At 47.1% G+C, this 24184-nt stretch overlaps 1 protein-coding gene across 4 annotated transcripts in view; it reads left to right on the forward strand.

The window, feature by feature from the left end:
* PISD (phosphatidylserine decarboxylase) overlaps positions 1-24184 on the forward strand; it is a 46134-nt gene that overhangs the window by 3639 nt on the left and 18311 nt on the right. For 2 of the 4 annotated variants that reach the window (XM_023185422.1, XM_023185424.2), the window contains exons 2-3: positions 9737-9816; positions 12246-12421. In XM_023185422.1, the coding sequence (XP_023041190.1) occupies positions 9737-9816; positions 12246-12421 (256 nt within the window). Of the gene's footprint in view, positions 1-9736; positions 9817-12245; positions 12422-22891; positions 23057-24184 lie in introns of those variants that run through there. The other 2 variants (XM_023185423.2, XM_026447079.1) reach the window with 2 other exon arrangements.

Genomic DNA, 24184 nt, shown 5'->3' on the forward strand with positions numbered 1-24184 from the left:
TAATCCCAGCACTTTGGGAGGCTGAGGCGGGCGGGTCACGAGGTCAGCAGATCGAGACCATCCTGGCTAACATGGTGAAACCCCATCTCTACTAAAAATATAAAAAATTAGCCGGGCATTGTGGCGGGCGCCTGTAGTCCCAGCTACTCGGGAATTGGAGCTTGCAGTGAGCTGAGATCACGCCACCGCACTCCAGCCTGGGTGACAGAAAAAAAAAAAAGAAGAACTAGAGATTTCTTGGGAGTCTCTCTGAGCCTGCTGTGACTTGGGAGGCTAGCTGATTTAAAAAAATAAAAATAAAAGCCGGGTGCGGTGGCGCATGCCTGTAATCCCGGCACTTTGGGAGACCAAGGTGGGTGGATCACGAGGTCAGGAGATTGAGACCAGCCTGGCCAACATGGTGAAACCCCGTCTCTAATGAAAATACAAAAATTAGCCGGGTGTGGTGGCTTGTGTCTGTAGTCCCAACTACTCAGGAGGCTGAGGCAGGAGAATCTCTTGAACCCGGGAGACGGAAGTTGCAGTGAGCCGAGATTGCGCCACTGGACTCCAGCCTGGGCAACAGAGCGAGACTCTGTCTCAAAAAAAAAAAAAAAAAAAAACGATTCCAGATGTGCCACCATCCTGCCAATTTCAGATTCAGTAGATACATGTTGGGGCCCTGGCAACTGTAGTTTTTACAGGTGATTCTTAGGTTCAGGCAAGTATGAACAATAGTACCTAGGAAGTAGTTTTTCGTGCATGACTTCCATTCAGAAATATTTATGACATCCTTACCACTGCAAGCCACAGTGTCAAGGGACCATGGAGAAGGGAGAAGAAAGAAGGGGAGGAGGAGAGAATGAAGAACTTAAAAACATTTGAAATAGGCCTTGTCTTCAAGGAACTTTATTGTATACTTTTAATACAAGGTGGAATATGGGATAATGCCTTCAAGAGGTCTGTCAGTTCTGTTTTAGGAGAACTTTCACAGTTTTAGAAAACGAGGGAGACGGCCGGGCGCGGTGGCTCAAGCCTGTAATCCCAGCACTTTGGGAGGCCGAAACAGGCGGATCACGAGGTCAGGAGATCGAGACCATCCTGGCTAACACAGTGAAACCCCGTCTCTACTAAAAAAAATACAAAAAACTAGCCGGGCAAGGTGGCGGGTGCCTGTAGTCCCAGCTACTCGGGAGGCTGAGGCAGGAGAATGGCGTGAACCCGGGAGGCAGAGCTTGTAGTGAGGCCAGATCACGCCACTGCACTCCAGCCCGGGCGACAGAGCGAGATTCCTTCTCAAAAAAAAAAAAAAAAAGAAAAAAAGGGAGACATAAGAAGGACTATAGGCAAAATGTCACTACTAGCGGTGATGTTAAAAATGTCTTAGGCCTGGGCGTGGTGTCTCACACCTGTAATCCCAGCACTTTGGGAGGCTAAGGCAGGTGGATTGCATGAGCTCAGGAGGTCAAGACCAGCCTGGGCAACATGCCAAAACCCCATCTGTACAAAAAATACAAAAATTAGCTGGTCATGGTGGTGCATACCTGTAGTCCCAGCTACTTGGGAGGCTGAGGTAGGAGGACTGCTTGAGCCCAGGGGGTTGAGGCTGCTGTGAGCCAAGATCATGCCAGCGCACTCCAGCCTGGGCAACAGAGTGAGACCCTGTCTCAAAAAAAGAAAAAGAAAAAAAGTAGTGCAATTGGCCAGGTGTGGTGACTTACATCTGTAATCTTAACACTTTGGGAGGCTGAGGTGGGAGAATTGCTTGAGCCCAAGAGTTCAAGACCAATGTGAGTAACATAGTGAGACCTCCTCTCTACAAAAAGTAGCTGGGTGCATGTCTGTGGTCCCAGCTACTTGGGAAGCTACGGTGGGAGGTTCACTTGTGCCCAGGAGGTCGAGGCTGCAGTGAGCTGTGATTTCACCACTGCATTCCAGCCTGGGTGACAGAGTGAGACCCTGTCTCAAAAAAAAACAACTTATAACCAGGACACCATGGAGACAGATTAGTGAGAGTGAATGCTGGTCATAGATGATTGATATGGCCATCCCAGTGTATGTCAGCTGAATATCAACTCTTAATAGTAATAACAATGTAATTAGGTGCTAGGCCCTGGGCTAAGGTTTTGTATGATTGTCTTCTAATGAGGTGAGTTTTGCTTTTGCAGGTGGAGAAACTGAAGTTTAAGATTAGTTAAGAAATTTCCTAAGGTCACACAGCTGCTAAGAAGTGGCAGTGCTGAGATTTGAGTTGCACAGGCAGACTATAGTGCTTAATTGTGGGCTTTAATTCCCTACTTGCGGGATGTGATGTAGAATGCATGTAGAATAGACATCTGTTTTAACCCATCCATTCATCTTTCTGGGCATACTCTCACTGTTGAAATTGAAGGCCAGTGAGAACACAGGTAAACCCCTGTGTTCATCGAGGTATACATACAGTAAACAAATAACTGAATACATACAGAATCCATTCATTTTGGGTAATGAGAAATGCTATGAAGAAAAAGCAAGATAATTAAGAAGTTAGTGTTCAACAGAAAGACAGACTTTGCATGTTCTCACTTATTTGTGGGAGCTGTAAATTAAAATAGTTGATCTCATGGAGATAGTAGAAGGATAGTTACCAGAAGTTGGAAAGGGTAGTGGGAGGATGGGAGGAAATGGGGATGGTTAATGGGTATCAAAAAAATAAAATGGGCCAGGCGCAGTGGTTCACGCCTGTAATCCCAGCACTTTGGAGGTTCAGGTGGGTGGATCACCTGAGGTCAGGAGTTCAAGACCAGCCTGGCCAACAAACCCTGTCACTCTGAAAATACAAAAAATTAGCTGGGCATGGTGGTGTGCTCCTGTAATCCCAGCTACTCAGGAGGCTGAGGTAGGAGAATTGCTTGAACCCGGGAGTCAGAGGTTGCAGTGAGCTGAGATTGCACCATTGCACTCCAGCCTGGGCAACAGACCAAGACTCCATCTCAAAAAAATAAAATAAAATGAGTAAGACCTAGTATTTGCTAGCACAACAGAGTGACTATAGTCAAAAATAATTTAAAATTATTACATTTAAAAATAACTAAAAGGTCAGGCGCGGTGGCTCATGCCTGTAATCCCAGCACTTTGGGAAGCTAAGGCAAGTGGATCACGAGGTCAGGAGTTCAAGATCAGCCTGGCTAAAAAGGTGAAACCCCGTCTCTACCAAAAATACAAAAAATTAGCCAGGCGTGGTGGTGGGCGCCTGTAATCCCAGCTACTCAGGAGGCTGAGGCAGAGAATTGCTTGAACCTGGGAGGCAGAGGTTGCACTGAGCTGAGATCACTGCACTCCAGCCTGGGCAACAGAGCAAAACTCCATCTCAAAAAACAAAACAAAACACCAAAAGAGTGTAACTGGATTATTTGTAACACAGAGCTTGAAAGCTTGAGGGAATAGATACCCCATTTACCTAATGTGATTATTCCACATTGCATGCCTGTATCAAACTAGCTCATGTAACATAAATATATATACCTACTACATACCCAGAAAAATTAAAAAAAAAAATTCCAAAGTTAGTGCTCAAGAGGGCCAAGTCTTGGGCATACAGTGCTCAGGAAAAACTGCACTGAGGAGTAACATTTGAGCAGAGAACTAAATGATGAGGGAGTGAGCCACATAGGAGAGGGGTGTGCTCAGCAGAGCACACAGCAAATGGAGGAGTGTGGAAAGGGGCACACATGTGGTGTCCACAAGGAGCGGCAAGAGGAGTGAGTGAGGAGGAAGAGAGGGAAAGTAGCTAGAGATCTGAGAGGTTGAAAAGATGTGGGATCTTGTCTTTCTGTTTTATTTATTTTTTTTTTGAGACAGAGTCTTGCTCTGTCACCCAGGCTGGAGTGCAGTGCGCGATCTCGGCTCACTGCAACCTCCGTCTCCCAGGTTCAAGCAGTTCTCCTGCCTCAGCCTCCTGAGTAGCTGGGAGTATAGGCGCCGACCACCACACCTGGCTAATTTTTGTATTTTTAGTAGAGATGGAGTTTCACCATGCTGGCCAGGCTGGTCTCGGACTCCTGACCTCGTGATCCACCCACTTTGGCCTCCCAAAGTGCTGGGATTTCTCACAGGCATCAGCCACCATGCCCGGCCTTTATTTTTTGTTTTTTTCAGACAAAGTCTTGCTCTGTCATGCCCAGGCTGGAGTTCAGTGGTGTGATCTTGGCTCATTGCAACCTCCACCTCGTGGGTTCAAGCAGTTCTCTTGCCTCAGTCTCCCAAGTAGCTGGGATTACAGGCCACCACCATCACACCTGTCTAATTTTTTGTATTTTTAGTAGAGATGGGGTTTCACCATATTGGCCGGCTAATTTTTTGTATTTTTAGTAGAGACGGGGTTTCACTTATTGCCCAGGCTGGTCTCAAACTCCCGACCTCAGGTGGTCCACCTGCTTCAGCCTCCCAAAGTGCTGAGATTACAGGCGTGAGCCACCAATCCCAGCCAGTGGTAGAGTTTTCATGCCTTGCCAGTGGATTGAATTTGGATGATAAGAAAGAAAGGACTTAAAAATGAGTCCTGGGCTGGGTGCGGTGGCTCATGCCTGTAATCCCAGCACTTTGGAAGGCCGAGGTTGGTGGATCACTTGAGGTCAGGAATTGGAGACCAGCCTGGCCAACATGGCGAAACTCAGTCTCTACTAAAAAAATGCAAAAATTAGCCAGGCGTGGTGGCTTGCTCCTGTAATCCCAGCTACTTGGGAGGCTGAGGCAGGAGAACTGCTTGAATCCAGGAGGCGGAGGTTGCAGTGAGTTGAGATCATGCCACTGCACTTCAGCCTGGGTGACAGAGTGAGACTCCATCTCAAAAACAAAACAAACAAAATGAGTCTTCACCTAGTGCAGTGGCTCACGCCTGTAATCCCAGAACTTTGGGAGGCTGAGGTGGGAGGATCACTTGAACCCAGGAGTTCGAGACCAGCCTGGGCCAGATGGCAAGACCTTATTTATCTCCATAAAATATTTAAAAATTAGCCAAGCATGCTGGTGCACACCTGTAGTTGTAGCTACTCAGGAGGCTGAGGTGAGAGGATGCCTTGAACCCAGAATTTTGAGGCAGCAGTGAGCCATGATCATGCCACTGCACTTGAGCCTGGGTAAGAAAGTGAGACCCCATCTCTGGGAGAAAAAAAAAGGGGTTGCACCTGAGTGGCTGGATGAACGGTGGTACCTTGTTTTGACCTGGTATGTTAATTATAGTAATGCTGGTACTGTAACAGATAAACTCCAGCATTCTCAGTGGCTTAACATAGTAGAAGTTTATTTCTCACTTTTGTAAAGCCCTATTGGGTGCTCCTGATTGTCAGGGCAGCTGTTCTCCAAGCAATGTTCAGGGACCCAGTCTCCTACCATTTTTTTTTTTTTTTTCTTTTTGGAGACGGAGTCTTGCTCTGTCACCCAGGCTGGAGTGCAGTGGCATGATCTCGGCTCACTGCAACCTCTGCCTCCCAGGTTGAAGCAGTTCTCCTGCCTCAGCCTCCCGAGTAGCTGGGAGTACAGGTGCACACCACCACACCCATCTAATTTTTTGTATTTTAGTAGCTACTGGGTTTTACCATATTGCCCAGGCTGGTCTCGAACTCCTGAGCTCAGGCAATCCCCCCACCTAATCCTAACCTCCCAAAGCACTAGGATTACAGGTGTGAGCCACTGCACCTGGCCCTCCTGCCATCTTTAATATTTCCACAGTTGGCATGTTTGTCTGCATCAAGCTGGCTGGAGGAGATAAGCTTGGAGGTGAATGCCTGGGAAGCCTGAATGATCCTCAGATTTCATTGGTTCACACTCAGTCTCATGGCCACACCTTGCTGCATGGGAGGCTGGGAAATGTAGTCTAACAGGTGTCCAGAAGAGGAAGTGCATTTGGTAAACATCTGGCTAGTCTCTGCTATGGATAGAGAACTCTGGGGCAGGAGTAGATTGAAGGTGAGTTAGAGAGGGTCAGGAATTCTGTTTTCTATAGACTCAGTTTGAGAGGACTCAAAGTGGGGCCACTGGGTCGCTGGCCCCTGGAGGAGCAATGAAGGAGTCATCAGTGGATGGTTCTTTAAAGCCATGGGACTGGATAAGCATCTTTGGGGAGAGTGCATAGGTAGAGAAGAGATCTGAACCCTGGGCATGGCAAGAATCCACAGTTAGGAAGCAAAGGAGAATTCACAAATAGAGACTGAGAAGGAACAGGAGGAAAAAGTCACGGTCCCAAAAGCCCAGTGAAGAGTTTTTCAAGGAGAGAAAGATCAACTCTGTCATGCTGTCATGCTGCTGAGACGTCAAGTAAGATGAGACCTCAGATGTGTGTGTGTGTTGGTATTGGCAACATGCAGGTTGTTGGGGACCTTGATGAGGTGGTGTGATAGGAACAAAACCTTATTGAGTGGGACTAAGAGGCTGAGAGGTGAGGAAGTGGTGACAGTGAATAGAGAGCTCTTTTTAGGCTTTGAATGAAGAAGAGCAGAAAAGTAGGGGGACCAAAGAATGATAACATGGTAGACAGTGTTTGTGTAGGACTGAAGAAATGACAGCATTCATCTGAAAATCGGGAAGATCCCATAATAAAATTCTCCTGCCTCAGCCTCCTGAGTATCTGGTACTACAATGTGTGCGCCACCACACCTGGCTAATTTTTGTATTTTTAGTAGAAATGGGGTCTCACCATTTTGACCAGGCTGGTCTTGAACTCGTGACCTCAAGTAATCCACCCGCCTTGGCCTTCCAAAGTACTGGGATTACAGGCATGAGCCACCATGCTCGGTTAGCTGTTTTTAAGTCAAGGAAATTTTGTGTGCTAAAAGGAAAGTACCTAAATCTGATGTACCAAACTGATACAATGAAGCATTTCCCAATATTTGTTCCAGCAGCTGGGGCTACAACAGTGGACAAAAAGCCGAGCTCTTTGTTCTTGGGCAGGGTTCCTGAGGGGGAAGGTGGATGTGCAAAACAAACCACCTGAGTGCCCTGTGTCCAGTTACGGTGGATATATAAATGATCATCTCCCATTCCTATTTCCACCTGTCAGACAAAGCCTTGTTAATCAGTCTGCAAACATTCTTTCAGTTAGGGGTTTTTCAGTATTCTGGAAAACAATGTGGCAATTTACAGAACACAACAATTCATGCTTTAGTCAGTTTTTGCACTTCTTGTTAAAATTCTGTTTAGAAAGCAGGGTTTTAGGCTTTTTGCTGTGGTAGTGGGAGTATCCAGTCTAAGAAATGAACATTGTTCAGAACTGAAAGAACTTTCATATACTGAAATACACCCTTCATTGTGTTAGTAGCTGTATATCTGTCTGGCCTTGGGGGTGGCGCTCGTCATGGTAAGATGCTTTTTCTCCGTACAAACCTTGTTTGCCTATAGGAGGATCGGATTCATCATGTTAGCTACAATAGCGCTATGCTGCAAGGGTGTGGTTTTTGGTTTTTTTAAGGCAGGGTCCTACTCTGTCACCCAGGCTTGAGTACAGTGGCGTGATTTCAGCTCACTGTAACCTCCGCCTCCTGGGTTCAGGCGATCCTCCCACTTCAGCTTTTTGGTTAGGTAGGACTACAGGCATACACCATCATTCCCGGCTAATTTTTGTATTTTTTGAACAGATGTGGTTTCACCAGGCTGGTCTTGAACTCCTGAGCTCAAGCAATCTTCCCGCCTCAGCCTCCCACAGTGCCAGGATTATAGTTGTGAACCACAGTGCCCAGCCTGGCAAGGTGGGTGTTTGTTTTGTTTTGTTTTTTTGAGACGGAGTCTGTCTCTGTTGCCTTGGCTGGAGTGCAGTGGCATGATCTCAGCTCACTGCAACCTCCACCTCCCAGGGTCAAGCTGCCTCAGCTTCCCGAGTAGCTGGTACTACAGTGTGTGTGCCCCCATGCCTGGCTAAGTTTTGTATTTTTAGTAGAGACGGGGTTTCACCATGTTGGCCAGGCTGGTCTCGAACTCCTGACCTCAAGTGATCCACCCGCCTTGGGATTACAGGCATGAGCCATCGTGCTCAGCCAGGTGGAAAGGAAAGGAAATTTTATGCGAAAAAAGGAAAATACCTAAATCTGATAACGTCTGTAGGATATCTATATAAGACATAACTTGGGCCAAGTGCAGTGGCTCATGCCTGTAATCTCAGCACTTGGAGGGCCAAGGCAGGTGGATCACTTGAGGTCAGGAGTTTGAGGCCAGCCTGGCCAACGTGGTGAAACCCTGTCTCTACTAAAAATACAGAAATTAGTCAGGTGTGGTGGCGTGTGCCTGTAATTCCAGGTACTCAGGAGGCTGAGGCATGAGAATCGCTTGAACCCAGGAGGTGGAGGTTGCAGTGAGCCAAGATCCGCTCCAGCCTGCGTAACACACACACACACACACACACACACAAAAGACATAACTAAATATCCACGAAAGTCAATGTTATAGTATGAAAGTAATAAATGCAATTCTATTTTTCACAAAAATACCAATTTAGACATTTATAATAGAGTGAATTATTCTATCATAAAGGGTTCCAAGAAAAAAAATGTTTATTGACTTGGATACAGTTTTTTTTACTTTAGATTTCAGGTCAGTATTTGGGGAAACTGAAGTGATATCTGAACTGAAAGTGAGATATTTCCTCTTTGATTAAGGGAAACTCAACCAAAAACTCATTAATGCTTTGCTTGCTTGCTGGCATAGTCATTTATTGCCACTGGGAATATGTCTGATTTCTCCAGGCAAAGATGAAACAAAGAAGAGAAACTAACTGAACCAGAATAGTATTTTCTTTTCTTTTTTTTTTAGAGATGCAGTTTTGCTCTTGTTGCCCTGGCTGGAGTGTGACGGCACAATCTCAGCTCATCTCAACCTCTGCCTCCCAGGTTCAAGTGATTCTCCTGCCTCAGCCTCCCAAGTAGCTGGAAGTACAGGCATGTGCCACGACACCCAGCTAATTTTGTATTTTTAGTAGAGATGGGGTTTCTCCATGTTGGTCAGGCTGGCCTCGAACTCCCAACTTCAGGTGATCTGCCCACCTTGGCCTCCCAAAAAAAACCCAGAAAATCTTTTTATTGGCAAATAGTTTCAGGCTTACAGAAAGTTATAAAAATAGTACATAGAATTCCCAAATACCTTTTACCCAGATTCCTCAAATGTCAGCCCTATTTGCTTTCTCATTTTCCATCTCTGTTTGTATGTGTATGTGTGTGTGATAACGTATACATTTTTTTCCTGAGACACTTGAGAGCAATTTGCCAACTTGATGACCTTTTGCTTTTAAGCCCTTTTCTAGGCCGGGCGCGGTGGCTCATGCCTGTAATCCCAGCACTTTGGGAGGCTGAGGCTGGTGGATCACAGGAGATCAGGAGTTCGAGACCAGCCTGGCCAACATGGTGAAAACTCGTCTCTACTAAAAATACAAAAACTAGCCGGGCGTGCTGGCACATGCCTGTAGTACCAGCTACTAGGAAGGCTGAGGTAGGAGAATCGCTTGAGCCTGGGAGGCGGAGGTTGGAGTGAGCTGAGATTGTGCCACTGCACTCCAGCCTGGGTGACAGAGCAAGACTCCATCTCAAGAATGAATAAATGAATGGATGAATGAATAAATAAATAATTATTTCAGTCCTTTCCCTACAAGGATATTTTCTTACCTACAGTACAGTTGTCAAAACCAAGACATTTACATTGATACAATATTGTTATTGAGTATTTAAATTTTGCTGATTAATCCACTAATTTTAATTTTAAGAATAATATTTAATGGTTCATTTTTGCTTGGTTATAGCTTCCATCAGCGTGAGATCACTACCCTGAGCCAATCTCTACAGCCCTTGTGGAAGCTGCCTTTTAGAGCCTTTCGCACAGGTAAGGAGCAATTAGAGATGGTGGTGGCTCTCTCTGTGCCTCAGTTTTGTCATCGGTAAATTGGGATAAACATAGGGTTGTTGTTAGAGTTAAATGAATTAGTGTGCGGAAAGTACCTGGCACGCAGTTAATCACTGAAGCATTAGCTTTTCTCTTCTTTTTTTTTGAGACAGAGTCTTGCTCTGTCACCCAGGCTGGAATGCAATGGTGCAATCTCAGCTTACTAAACCTCTGCCTCCTAGGTTTAAGCAATTTTCATTCCCCAAGTAGCTGGGACACAGACGTGCACCACCATGCCTGGCTAATTTTTATCATTAATTGTTGTTACTGTTTTTATATTTCAAAGACTGCATGCATACCGGCTAATTTTTGTATTTTTAGTAGAGATGGGGTTTTGCGATGATGCCCAGGCTGGTCTCAAACTCCTGGCCTCAAGTGATCTGCCCACCTTGGCCTCCCAAAATGTTGGCATTACAGGCATGAGCCACCATGCCCGGCCTCATTATGTTTTTTTGATTATAGCCATTCTAATGGGTGGTGAAGGGGTCTTATTGTGGTTTTGATTTGCATTTCCCTGATTACTAATAATACTGTATTAGTTTGCTAGGGCTATGGTAACAAAGTAATACAAACTGAGTTGCTTGAACAGCAGACATTTGTCTCATTATTCGAGGGGCTAAATGTCTGAGATCAAGGTGTCAGGGATGCTTCCTTTGGAAGGTTGTGAGGGAGAATCTGTTCCATGCCTCTTGCCTAGCTTCCAGTGGTTTGCTGGCAATCTCTGGCATTCCTTACATATAGAAGCATCACTCTAGTCTCTGCCTTCAACTTCACATGGTATTCTCCCTGTGTGCATGTCTGTTCTAGATTTTCCCTTTTTATAGGGATACCCATCATATTGAATTTAGACCCACCTTGGCCACCTTATTTTATTTTATTTTATTTATTTATTTATTGAGAGGGAGTCTCACTCTGTCATCCAGGCTGAAGTGCAGTGGCGCAATCTTGGCTCACTGCAAGCTCCACCTCCCAGGTTCACGTCATTCTCCTGCTCAGCCTCCCGAGTAGCTGGGACTACAGGCGACCGCCACCACGCCTGGCTAATTTGTTGTATTTTTAGTAGAGACGGGGTTTCACTGTGTTAGACAGGATGGTCCCGATCTCCTGACCTCGTGATCCTCCCGCCTTGGCCTCCCAGAGTGCTGGGATTATAAGTGTGAGCCACAGCGCCCAGCCTGCAACCTCATTTTAAGTTGATAACCTCTGTAAAGACCTTCTCTCCAACGAACTAAGGGCACCTTCTAAGGTACTCAGGGTTAGAACTCAACATAAGAGTTTTGGGGGAGTTTTCAGCAATTTAATGCATAACAGATATTTAACCTCTGTCTTTTCTTGTGCTTATTGGCCAATGTATGTTTTCTTTCTTTTTTTTTTTTTTTGAGACGGAGTCTCTCTCTGTCACCCAGGCTGGAGTGCAGTGGCCGGATCTCAGCTCACTGCAAGCTCTGCCTCCCGGGTTTACACCATTCTCCTGCCTCAGCCTCCTGAGTAGCTGGGACTACAGGCGCCCGCCACCTCATCCGGCTAGTTTTTTGTATTTTTTAGTAGAGATGGGGTTTCACCGTGTTAGCCAGGATGGTCTCGATCTCCTGACCTCGTGATCCGCCCGTCTTGGCCTCCCAAAGTGCTGGGATTACAGGCTTGAGCCACCGCGGCCGGCCCTGGCCAATGTATGTTTTCTTTGGACAAAGGTGTATTCAAATCCTTTGCACATTTCAATTGATTGATTGAGAGAGTCTCACTCTGTTGCCCAGGCTGGAGTGCAGTGGCGTGATCATAGCTCACTATAACTTTGAACTCCTGGGTTCAAGAAATCCTCCCACCTCAGCCTCCCTAGTAGCTGGGACTATAGGTGCAAGCCGCTGTGCCTGGCTATTTGTCTTTTTTATTGTTGACCTGTAAGAATGTATGAGATTTTGCATTTGGGAGAGAATACCAGTGCCTGCTCAAAATTGGGCCTGTGTTATAAAAGCAAGATCAAAGAGCCCTGGGTGAGAAATGGTGTTTGGCTTCAAGTTCTGGACCTGTTGGTGACCACCTGGGCAACCTTGATTAGTTTCTTGCCCTCTTTGTGATTCAGTGTTTTCATCTTATTAATACATTTTGTGACTGCGGTGGCAGTTGAGGCCATTGTAATTCTCTAGGAAAGATGCCTGTTCTGTACTTACTGACAGAATTTGGAGACAGGAGGGTCTGAGTAGTGACCCAAGGTTTCACCTGCCTGCTAGATGTCTTGAGGATCCAGTCACCTCTACTGAGGGCTTCTGAGGTGCACTGACTTTTCCTGACCCTCCCGTTGGTGCTGTGTTTGCATGACTCTTCCCTATCCCTGTCTCCCAGGCTCAAAATTGTCCTGTTTTTTATTACAGATGCTAGAAAAATCCACACTGCCCCTGCCCGAACCACGTTCCTGCTGCGTCCCCTGCCCATTCTGTTGGCGACAGGCGGCGGGTATGCAGGGTACCGGCAGTATGAGAAGTACAGGGAGCGAGAGCTGGAGAAGCTGGGATTGGAGATTCCACCCAAACTTGCTGGTCACTGGGAGGTAGGAATGAGGCGGAACTCCCTTGGGTTCTTAAACTGTCTGTCACTTTTCCAGTTTTTCCAAAGTTGAAATGTTTGAACAAGTCAAATATGCTTTCTTGGAGCTCACGTCTCCAGTCGGTTTTGGCCAGATACAGGACTTATAACTTCGGTGTCATGTCAAGCTTGTCTTCTATCCCCAGACCTAACCCTGGTCTCCCCAAGGGTTCTGAGTAGAAATTTCATGCTGTTGAAGTCTCAGAGCCTACGTCTTGAATTGGTGCTGACATCCTGGCTGTTCTGCTATTCTTTCCTTGTTAGTCTGAAGAGGGCTGAAACTATTGAGCTTTTGTGATGTGGATTAGTTCTCACCAGGAACCAGACAGAAATAATCAAATTCCTTTGTCATTATTGCTCAGAATGCTTCCTTCCATCATAGTCACATGATAGGGGCAGCCTGCATTGTTGTCGAAGGCACGATTACATAGTTGTCGAATGCACGATACATAACGAAACATCTTGTTCCTCTGTGCTTCCTGTGTCCCAGGAGGATTCTTGACTCAGAGGAGACATTAAATTGTGAAATTGAATATAAAGGTGTAAGTTTAAAAATTGCCTTTTTTTTTTTTTTGAGACGGAGTCTTGCTCTGTGGCCCAGGCTGGACTGCAGTGGCCGGATCTCAGCTCACTGCAAGCTCCGCCTCCTGGGTTCATGCCATTCTCCTGCCTCAGCCTCCCGAGTAGCTGGGACTACAGGCGCCCGCCACCTCGCCCGGCTAGTTTTTTGTATTTTTTAGTAGAGACAGGGCTTCACCGTGTTAGCCAGGATGGTCTCGATCTCCTGACCTCGTGATCCTCCCGTCTCGGCCTCCCAAAGTGCTAGGATTACAGGCTTGAGCCACCGCGCCTGGCCAAAATTGCCTTTTTTTATAGCCATAATTTAACAGATAAAAAATCTGAACTATCAAAGGACCAGTAATAGGCCTTAATACCCTGGGCAAAAGAGGGGGTGACAGTTGAGGCTTTGTGATATCTGGAATGCAGTGGTGATCCACTCCATTTTGCTAATGCAGATCAGCTGAATCCATTCTAACAGGACATATGGTGACCAGAGCATTAGGATGCTGAAGGCAAGTCCCAACCATGCTCTGCAATAGCTGTGTGAAATGGGACATGTCACTTTCTGTCTGGTCTCGTGTCTTTAACAGTAAAATAGCAGGTTGGGTTGGAACATGACTCTGAGATTCCATCCAACTCTAACACAATTTAGGAGTATTTGCTGCCATTGGCATTACATGCTACATTATAGGTTTCCTTCCAAAATCCTTTTTTGGACTTTGATTTTGACCATTTTCTTCCAGTAGAATCTAGTATATGGACTTCACTTGATTTCTGACAATCCTGTAAAACCGTGACTTAGTCAGCTGACCATACAGATCCAGCTGTGGGAGTTACCCTAAGAGATATGTCTGTCCTTGCCCCCTATGTCCATGTGCCTACCCTTTGGCCTGTTCATATGCCTTGGGCTTTGTAATAACCTACCTTAAACAACAACCAAAAAAAGTTTTCTGGTACTATATCACAAATTCCATTTGGTGAAGAATAATTATGTAGTAGGTGAGTCACACTTTCAAAGTATGCTGCACTCTGTTCCCTGTGGCATTGCTGGTTTCCCCTGTAAACATTATTCTCCATTAGATTAGTAGATTAGTAAAGTACTTGTAAAGTGTAGGTGGCATGTGACTATGACTGCATGACCCCCCTCAAGTGTTAAACCCACGCTGACATCTTTCTGACCTTGGGACTTTGTGAGGCTGACTCACCCTATGATGAGCTTGCATGCTTTCAAGAAATTCCCACATACTTCAAAGGTTTCCCAAGAGAATAAAAATTTGGGAGAAACCTGCCACTTCCAAAATCATAAAAGACCAATGCCAGTAGTTTTTTAGTATCTGCTGTTTATGTAATTGGGGTTATTGCCATACATAGTTTCAGACCTAGAAGATGGTTCTAAAGAGGACAGGGGTGATTAACTCATAAGTCCCAGGGCCTGGAAAGTGACAGGACACTGGAGTGGAGTGGCTTAATGCAGTGTGAGGTCTCAAAGCACCTGTTGGTAAAGAACTGGGCTTAAGTTAGATACTCTTCCTGATTGAATACAGTGGTCACAGAACTACTCCTGGATGTTCTTTTTCTTTTTTTGTAGATATGAGGTCTTGCACTGTTGCCCAGGCTGGTCTCAAACTCCTGGGCTCAAGCAGCCCTCCTGCCTCAGCCTCCCAAAGTGCTGGGATTACAGGTGTGAGCCACTGCACCGGCCACTCCTGGATTTTCAAGTAGGACTCCAACACTTCATTTTATGAAGGGGAAATGGTCTGGACTTGGAGTTGACATTGGAGTTTCAGTATCCCTTATCCAAAATGCTTGGGACTGCAAGTGTTTTGGATTTTTTTTTTTTTTTTTGATTTTTCAATATTTGTATATATATACTGAGATAACTTGGGGGATGTGACCCAAGTCTGAACACAAAATTTATTTTATTTTATTTTATTTTATTTACTTATTTATTTATTTATTCTTTTTTTTTGAGACGAAGTCTTGCTCTGTTGCCCAGGCTGGAGTGCAGTGGCCGGATCTCAGCTCACTGCAAGCTCCGCCTCCCGGGTTCATGCCATTCTCCTGCCTCAGCCTCCCGAGTAGCTGGGACTACAGGCGCTCGCCACCTCGTCCAGCTAGCTTTTTGTATTTTTTTTTAGTAGAGACGGGGTTTCACCGTGTTAGCCAGGATGGTCTCGATCTCCTGACCTCGTGATCCGCCCGTCTCGGCCTCCCAAAGTGCTGGAATTACATGCTTGAGCCACCGCGCCCAGCCACTTATTTATTTTTTTGAGACAGAGTCCTGCTCTGTTGCCCAGGCTGGAATGCAATGGCGCGATCCCGGCTCACTGCAACCTCCGCCTCCCTGGTTCAAGCGATTCTCCCACCTCAGCCTCACCAGTAGATGGGATTACAGCCACCTGCCATCATGCCCGGCTAATTTGTATATTTTTGTAGAGACAGGGTTTCACCATGTTGGCCAAGCTGGTCTCGAACTCCTGCTCTCAGGTGATCCGCCCACCTCAGCCTCCCAAAGTGTGTGGATTACAGGTGTGAGCCACTGTGCCAGGCCAGTTTATTTATTTGAGGCAGGGTCTTGTTCTGTCACCCAGGGCTGGAGTACAGTGGCACGATCATGGCTCACTGCATCCCTGACCTCCTAGGCTCAAGCCATCCCCCCACCTCAACCTTCCTGAGTAGCTGGGAATATAAGAGTGTGCCACCATGCCTGGCTAATTTGTTTGAATTTTTGTGGAGACAGGTCTCATTTATGTTTCAGATTTACCTTCTACACATAGCCTGAGGGTAACTTTTTTTTTTTTTTTTTTTTTGAGACAGAGTCTTGCTCTGTCGCCCAGGCTGGAGTGCAGTGGCCGGATCTCAGCTCACTGCAAGCTCCGCCTCCTGGGTTCCATTCTCCTGCCTCAGCCTCCCGAGTAGCTGGGACTACAGGCGCCGCCACCTCGGCCGGCTAATTGTTTGTATTTTTAGTAGAGATGGGGTTTCACCATGTTAGCCAGGATGGTCTCGATCTCCTGACCTCGTGGTCTACCCGTCTCGGCCTCCCAGAGTGCTGGGATTACAGGCTTGAGCCACCGCGCCCGGCCAAGGGTAACTTTATACAATACTTTAAATAATTTCGTGCATGAAACAAAGTTTTTTGTTGTTGTTGTTGTTTTTTTTTGTTTTTTTTTTTTTGAGACAGAGTCTCACTCTGTCACCCAGGCTGGAGTGCAATGGCGCGATCTCGGCTCACTGCAACCTCCACCCCTGGGTTCAAGCAATTCTCCTGCCTCAGCCTCCTGAGTAGCTGGGATTACAGGTGCTTGCTATGTGCCCAGCTAATTTTTGTATTTTTAGTAGAGACAGGGTTTCACCATCTTGGCCAGGCTGGTCTTGAACTCGTGACCTCATGATCCACCCGCCTTGGTCTCCCAAAGTGCTAGGATTCCAGGCATGAGCCACCATGCCCGGCCAAAACAAAGTTTTGACTGTGACCTGTCACATGACATCAGATGTGGAATTTTTCACTTGTTGGTGTCATGTTGGCACTCAAAAAGTCTCTGATTTTGGAGCATTTTGGATGTTCAGATTAGGGATACTCAACTGTATACAGTTTTCAGGAATGGCAACAGGTTGAGAGGGAGAGTCTTGAATGGCTGTCTGGGGCCAGGTCCTAATCCCATCTCTGGTTTCACCTACCCACTGCCATCACAAATGAAAAATGTGAGATTTTCCAAATGTAACTGATACCAGAATTGTCGGGGAGCTTTAAAAATTAGGAATTTGAGGCCAGACGCAGTGGCTCACACCCGTAATCTCAGCACTTTGGGAAGCCGAGGTGGGTGGATCACTAGGTCAGGAGATTGAGACCATCCTGGCTAACAAGGTGAAACCCTGTCTCTACTAAAAATACAAAAATTAGCCAGGCTGGTGGCGGGCACCTGTAGTGCCAGCTACTTGGGAGGCTGAGGCAGGAGAATGGCGTGAACCCGGGAGGCGGAGGTTGCAGTGAGCTGAGATCACGCTGCTGCACTCTAGACTGGGCGACAGAGCGAGACTCCGTTTCAAAGAAAAAAAAATTATGAATTTGAATTCCTTAACTCCTGGAAATCTAGAAAGTTTGGGCTAGGCTCAAGATCTGTGTTTCAGGAGCTCTGTAGGTGATTCTGATGATAAGCCAGCTTGAAGAACCAAAGGCAGATGAGCCCTACCTAATGTTCCCTTCAGGGCTACAGTTTTTTGTTTTGTTTTGGTTTGGTTTTTTTTGAGACGGAGACTCACCCTGTCACCCAGGCTGGAGTGCAGCGGTGCAATCTCGGCTCACTGCAACCTCTGCCTCTTGGGTTCAAGCAATTCTCCTGCCTCAACCTCCTCAATAGCTGGGATTACAGGCGCCCACCACCAGGCCTGGCTAATTTTTTGCATCTTTAATACAGATGAAGTTTCACCGTGTTGGCCAGGCTGGTCTCAGACTCCTGACCTCAAGTGATCTGCCCACCTCGGCCTCCCAAAGTGCTGGGATTACAGGCATGAGCCACCATGCACAGCCACTAATTTTTGTATTTTTTGTAGAGATGGGGTTTCGCCATGTTGCCCACAGTGGTTTCGAACTCCTGAGCTCAGTGTTTACCTGGCTTGGCCTCCCAAAGTGCTAGAATTACAGGTGTGAGCCACTGCGCCCAGCCAGTTTTAGTTTTGTTTTTTTTTTTTTTTCCACAGATAGGGTCTTACTGTGCTGCTCAGGCTGGAGAGTAGTGGTGTGATCATATCTTTCTACAGCCTTGAACTCCTGGGTTCACATGTTTCTTTCACCTTAGCCTTCCCAGTAGTGGAGGTGTGTGCCACTTCGCCAGGGTAGTTTTAATCTTACATTTAAGTCTTTTATCCATTTTGAATTAATTTTTATTTACGGTATTGTACGTAAATATATTATACGGTATCATACGTATATACGTATGAGAAGAATCCAACGTCATTCTTTTGCATATGGGCATCCAGTTTTCCCAGCATCCTTTGTTGAAAAGACTATCCTTTCCCTATTGAATGGTCTTGGTATGCTTGTGGAAATCAGTCTTATTCCCTGTTAAATGACAGAGATGATATAGCAAACACTATGACAGAATGTTGGAAAACAGAGGACATAATGATTCCCATGCCTTCTCGCCATGTGACTGTGATTGCTTCATCATGAGCTTTATTTTTTATGCATTCACTTCCTGTCTTTGTCTCTATTTTTTTTTTTTTTTTTTGAGACGGAATTTCACTCTTGTTGCCCAGGATGGAGTGCAGTGGTGCAATCTTGGCCCACCGCAACTTCCGCCTCCTGGGTTCAAGCAGTTCTCCTGCCTCGGCCTCCCGAGTAGCTGGGATTACAGGCGTGTGCCACCACACCCGGCTAATGTAGTATTTTTAGTAGAGATGGGAATTCTCCATATTGGTCAGGCTGGTCTCTAACTCCCAGCCTCAGGTGTTCTGCCCACACCTCAGCTTCCCAAAGTGCTGGGATTACAGGTGTGAGCCACTGCACCTGGCTTTTTTTTTTTTTTTTTTTTTGAGACTGCGTCTCACTCTGTCTCCCAGGCTGGACTACATGATCTCGGCTCACTGCAACCTCCGTCTCCCAGGTTCAAGTGATTCCCCTGCCTCAGCCTCCCAAGTAGCTGGGACTACAGGTGCGCACTGCCACGCCCAGCTAATTTTTGTATTTTTAGTAGAGATGGGGTTCCACCGTGTTGGCCAGGATGGTCTCAATCTCCTGACCTTGTGACCCACCCATCTGGGGCCCCCAAAGTGCTAGGATTACACACGTGAGCTCCCATGACTGTCCTTTTTTCTCTATTTTTAAATGGATTCAGCTGATTTTTTTTTCCTTTTTTGAGACAGGGTCTTACTGTGTTGCCCAGGCTGGAGTGCAATGGTGCAGTCACAGCCCACTGTAGCCTTAACCTTCCGGGTTTAAGCATTCCTCCCACCTCAGCCTCCCAAGTAGCTGGGACCACAGGCATGCACCTCCACCACACTCAGCTAATTTTTTATTTTTTGTAGAGATGGGATCTCACTATGTTGCCTAGGCTGGTCTCAAGCTATCCTCCCACCTTGGCCTCCCAAAGTGCTGGGATTCCAGGTGTGAGCCACCCTGGAGCCACACTCTTGGCTCTTCCTCAGTGGTGACAGGCACCCAGCTTCCGAAATCTCTGGTTGTCACTGAGGCTTTACCACATCAGTTGATTCTGGTATACTGGTGGTCTTTGCCACCATGAATAATGTTGCAGAGCACACCTTTGCACATAAGGCCTTTTCCTCATGATGAATGCCTAGGTGTAGGATTGCTGCCTGAAAGGGTATGGACACCTTTATGATTTGTGGCATGCATTTGACTTCTAAAACAATCAGAGTATTTCCCCCTTATCCAAGGTTTCATGTTCCTGCAGTGTGAAAATATTAAATGTAAAATTCCAGAAATAATTCCTACTTTTTTTTTTTTTTTTGAGACAGCGTCTCACTCTGTCGCCCAGGCTGGAGTGCAATGGCGCGATCTCGGCTCACTGCAACCTCCGCCTCCCGGGTTCAAGCAATTCTCCTGCCTCAGCCTCCCCAGTGGCTGGGATTACAGGATTGTGGCACCACGCCTGGCTACTTTTTTTTTTTGTATTTTTAGTAGAGATGGGGTTTCACCATGTTGGCCAGGCTGTTCTTGAACTCTTGACCTCAGGTGATCCGCCCACCTCAGCCTCCCAAAGCTGGGATTACAGGCGTGAGCCACCATGCCCGGCCTCAATTCCTAAGTTTTAAATGTCTTCCTGTTCTGAGTAGCATAATGAACTCTCACTCTCTCCCACCTAGGATATGAATCCTCCCTCTGTCCATTGTGACCTCAGTGTCTATGCGCCTGCCCATAAGTCACTTAGTAGCCATCTCAGTTATCAGATCAGCTGTCGTGGTATTCCGGTGCTTGTGTTCAGGTCACCCTTATTTGGCTTGATACTGTCCCCAAAGTGCATAATAGTGATTCTGGCAATTTGGATTGCTGAAGAGAAAGCAGTAAAGTGCTTTCTTTAAGTGAAAAGGTGAAAGTTCTGGACTTCAAAAGGAAAGAAAAAAAATCATATGCTGATTTTGATAAGATCTATGGTAAGACTGAGTCTTTTATCCATTAATTGAGCATGATGTCAAGGCGGGTGGATCACCTGAGGTCAGGAGTTCAAGACCAGACCGACCAACATGGTGGAACCCCTTTTCTAGTAACTACAAAAAATTAGTCAGGAGTGGTGACGCATAACTGTAATCCCAGCTACTCGGGAGGCCAAGGCCGGAGAATTGCTTGAACCCGGGAGGCAGAGGTTACAGTGAGCTGAGATCGCACCACTGCACTCCAGCCTGGGTGACAGAGTGAGATTGTGCCATTGCACTCCAGCCTGGGCAGCAAGAGTGAAAGTCCGTCCCAAAAAAAAAAAAAAAAAGGTCAGGCTTGGTGGCTCATGCCTGTAATCCCAGCACTTTGGGAGGCTGAAGCAGGTGGATCACCTGAGGTAAGGAGTTCAAGACCAGCCTGGCCCACATGGTGAAACCCCGTCTCTCCTAAAAATACAAAAATTAGCCAGGCGTGGTGGCAGGCACCTGTAATCCCAGCTACTCGGGAGGCTGAGGTGGGAGAATTGCTTGAACCTGGGGGGCAGAGGTTGCAGTGAGCCGAGATCACACCATTGCACTCCAGCCTGGGAGACAGAGTGAGACTCCGTCTCAAAAAAAAAACACCAAACTGAAACAAAAAGGATGTTTTTATGTTAAGTTTTTATTCCACAGAATGATGTCACTAGAAAGGGTAGCTTGAGTCCCAGAGTGGTGGCTCATGCCTGTAATCCCAGCACTTTGGGAAGCTGAGGTGGGCAGATCACTTGAGCTTACCAGTTTGAGACCAGCCCGGGCAACGTGGTGAAACCTCGTCTCTGCTAAAAATACAAAAATTAGCTGGTTTTTTTTTGTATTTGGTGTGGGCCTGTGTTCCCGGCTCCTTGGGAGTCTGAGGTGGGAGGATTGCTTGAGCCAGGAGGTAGAAGTTGCAGTGAGCTGAGATTGTGCCTCTGCACTCCAGCCTGGGTGACAGAGCAAGACCCTGTCTCAAAAAAAAAAAAGTAGCTTGAGATCATGCTCTGGAAAGCTGCTTGCTGAGCTGCTCAGGTTGAAGATCCAGAGTGTTCCTTTTAGTTCCATTTAGCCCCGTCGTGTGGAGTGAGCACAGCTTGAATAATGCGTTTTGGCTTCCAGAATGCTATTCTCTTGAGTCCCTGATTCAACCTGTGGCCCACCAGTGGGCAGAGGTGATTTTCTACGGGGCACCGAGGGCACTCTTGAAGGCAGGAGCTCAGGGACTGCTGAGAAGTAGAAGAGCTGCTTCTCTGAGTTTCTTTTCAGGAACTCATGATGTCCTGGGAACGCTCTTGGCTCATGGCCAGAGTGTTCACTTGGGCTTCACCAGGTGTGGCTTGTGGCTTTGGGTGTTGACATAGGGGCCTGTGCTGAGAGCTGTGGTGAGTGAGCAGACAGAGGGTGGATGGCTACCAGGTATAGATCCATAGTTTATGGATCCATAGTTTATACTGCTGCAGTGGTCATGTGTCCTGCCTTTGTGTGGCAGTTGTGATTTCAGATATGCTGCCTATTTGTTCCCAAAAGTCATAAAAAAAATCATTCAGCAATCATGGCATATTGCCCGTTGCCTCTTTTCCTGAGATTGACAAATACTGTTTTAGATGATACCTCAAATGTTTGGTTACAAAACATCTAAAGAAAATATACAATTTCACCTAGGCATGGTGGCTCATGCCTGTGATCCCAACACTTTGGGAGACTGAGGTGGGAGGATTGTGTGAGCCCAGGAGTTCAGGACCAGCCTGGCAAGGCAAGACTCTGTGTCTACAAAAAAATACATTAAAAAATTAGCCGGGGGGCGAGGAGCAGTGAGTGGCTCATGCCTATAATCCCAGCACTTTGGAAGGCCGAGGTGGGTGGATAACCTGAGGTCAGGAGTTGGAGACCAGCTGGCCAACATAGTGAAACCCCGTCTCTACTAAAAATGCAAAAAAATTAGCTGGGTGTGGTGGCGGGTGCCTGTAATCCCAGCTAATTGGGAGGCTGAGACAGAAGAATCACTTGAACCGGGCAGGTGGAGGTTGCAGTGAGCCAAGACTGCGCCATTGCACATTGCACTCCAGCCTGGGCAATGAAACTCTGTCTCAAAAAAAAAAAAGAAAGTAAAAGGAAAAGAAAAATTAGCCAGGGTTGGTGGTGTGTGCCTGTGGTCTCCGCTACCTGAGAGGCTGAGACAGGAGAATCGCTTGAACCTGGGAGGTGGAGGTTGCAGTGAGCTGAGATCATGCCACTGCACTCCAGCCTAGTGACAGAGCGAGACTCTGTCTCGAAAAAAAAAAGACAGGTACTCACTCTTTTGTCCAGTCTGGAGTGCAGTGGTGTGAGCAGGGCTCACCACGGCCTCGACCTCCCAGGTTCAGGTGATCTCACGTGATCCTCCCACCTCAGCCGAGACTGCACCATTGCACTCCAGCATGGGCAATAAGAACAAAACTCTGTCTCAAAAAACAAAAAAGGGAAAAGAAAAGAAAAACCAGCCAGGGGTGGTGGTGTGTGCCTGTGGTCCCAGCTGCCTGAGAGGCTGAGGCAGGAAGATCTCTTGAGCCCAGGAATTTGAGACCATCCTGGGCAACATAGCAAAACCATGCCTCTACAAAGAAAAAACCATTAGCTAGTAATTGAGACAGAACTGTTTTTCTGGCTGAGGCTAGGGAAGGATGGAGGCAGATCTCTGAGGGGAGGGAGTGGCCTGCGGGTGTCCTTACTGTCCGTTTTGCCTCTCTTCGGGCAGCTGTGTCATTTCCTCTCGGCCAGTCTTCTTGGCCAACAAGCGTTTCTCATCTTCCCTTTTCTCCCCATTCCCCGCTTCATCCCCCTTCATCCCCCTTCATCCCCTCTTCCCTGCCCCTCCACAGACCCGGGGCATTTGGTGGACACTTCTGCTTGCAGTTAGTCAGGGCAAGTGGAGGTGAGTTTCCCATGGGGCAGGGGCTTGACAGCAGGGGTGGCCGTCCAGACTCTCCAGAAGGGACGTGGGGCTGCTGTTATGACCGGATCTGCCCCACATCTTTGGGCCTGAGCTGTGCCCAGTCACAGTGTCCTGAGTTCCTTTGTGTTGCCTCTGCCCTGTAGATCTAGGTCTTGGAGGAGGGCTGGTTTCTTCCTGGGGCCACCACCACCTGGCAGCAGCCCCACAGCCAAGGGCAGGCACAGCCAAAATATATCTGTTGGGGTGGCCACAGAGCAGGGCCAGGCTCTCCTGTCCCAATGGTTTGGAGGACAGAGGGCCTGGCCTGAGGGGAGGCACTTGCTCAGCCTGCAGCTCCTGTGCCAAAGGCAGGGCAGCCTCTGACTCTGTCTGGGGCCGAGCCTTATTTCTGGAAGCACATGGATCCTTCTTCCTTGCCACTTAGTCTAAATGTTTAGGTTACAAATATTCTGAGTGAGAAATTTCAGTCAGAGTGTGTAATGTGTAGGACGTGACATTAGGGAGTGAAGAGCTTTCCTCTTCACTGATTCAAGATGACCAGTGCCGGGTGAGGGGAGCGGGATACTTGCTTCTTCAGAAGAATGGATTTAAAAGCTGACCTCTTCCCCAGACCGAGTCAGCATGGGAAGAGAATTGTGCTTTCACAAAAGCAGAGATGCTTTTCTGTAGCTTTCAGTTTCTTCTCTGCTCTGGAAAATGGAGGACGAAGGAGTTCTCAGGTCCTCAGTCACTGGAATCAAGTGACATGCACGTCCAGCGAGAGTGCCTGAATGGGGCCCTCAGGTCTGAACAGAACAGCCCTGTGGCTCCCTTGAGCTGGTGCAGGAGGAAGTACAGAGGAGGGTCCGGTTCAGAGTGGTGTGAGACCAGGGTTAGATGACTGTTGCCAGTTTAGGGCCAATGAGAGATTTTTAATGGTAAATATGTAATCTTTTTTTTTTTATTTTTAACTTTTTCTTTTTTGAGACAGGGTCTTGCTCTGTTGCCCAGGCTGGAGTGCAGTGGTGCGATCATGGCTCACTGAAGCCTTGACCTCCCATGTCAGCCTCCTGAGTAGCTGGGATTACTGGCATGCACCACTATGCCCGGCTAATTGTTTGTTTATAT

This window comes from Piliocolobus tephrosceles, chromosome 19 (genome assembly GCF_002776525.5).
Source record: "Piliocolobus tephrosceles isolate RC106 chromosome 19, ASM277652v3, whole genome shotgun sequence".
Classification (NCBI taxonomy): Eukaryota; Metazoa; Chordata; class Mammalia; order Primates; family Cercopithecidae; genus Piliocolobus; species Piliocolobus tephrosceles.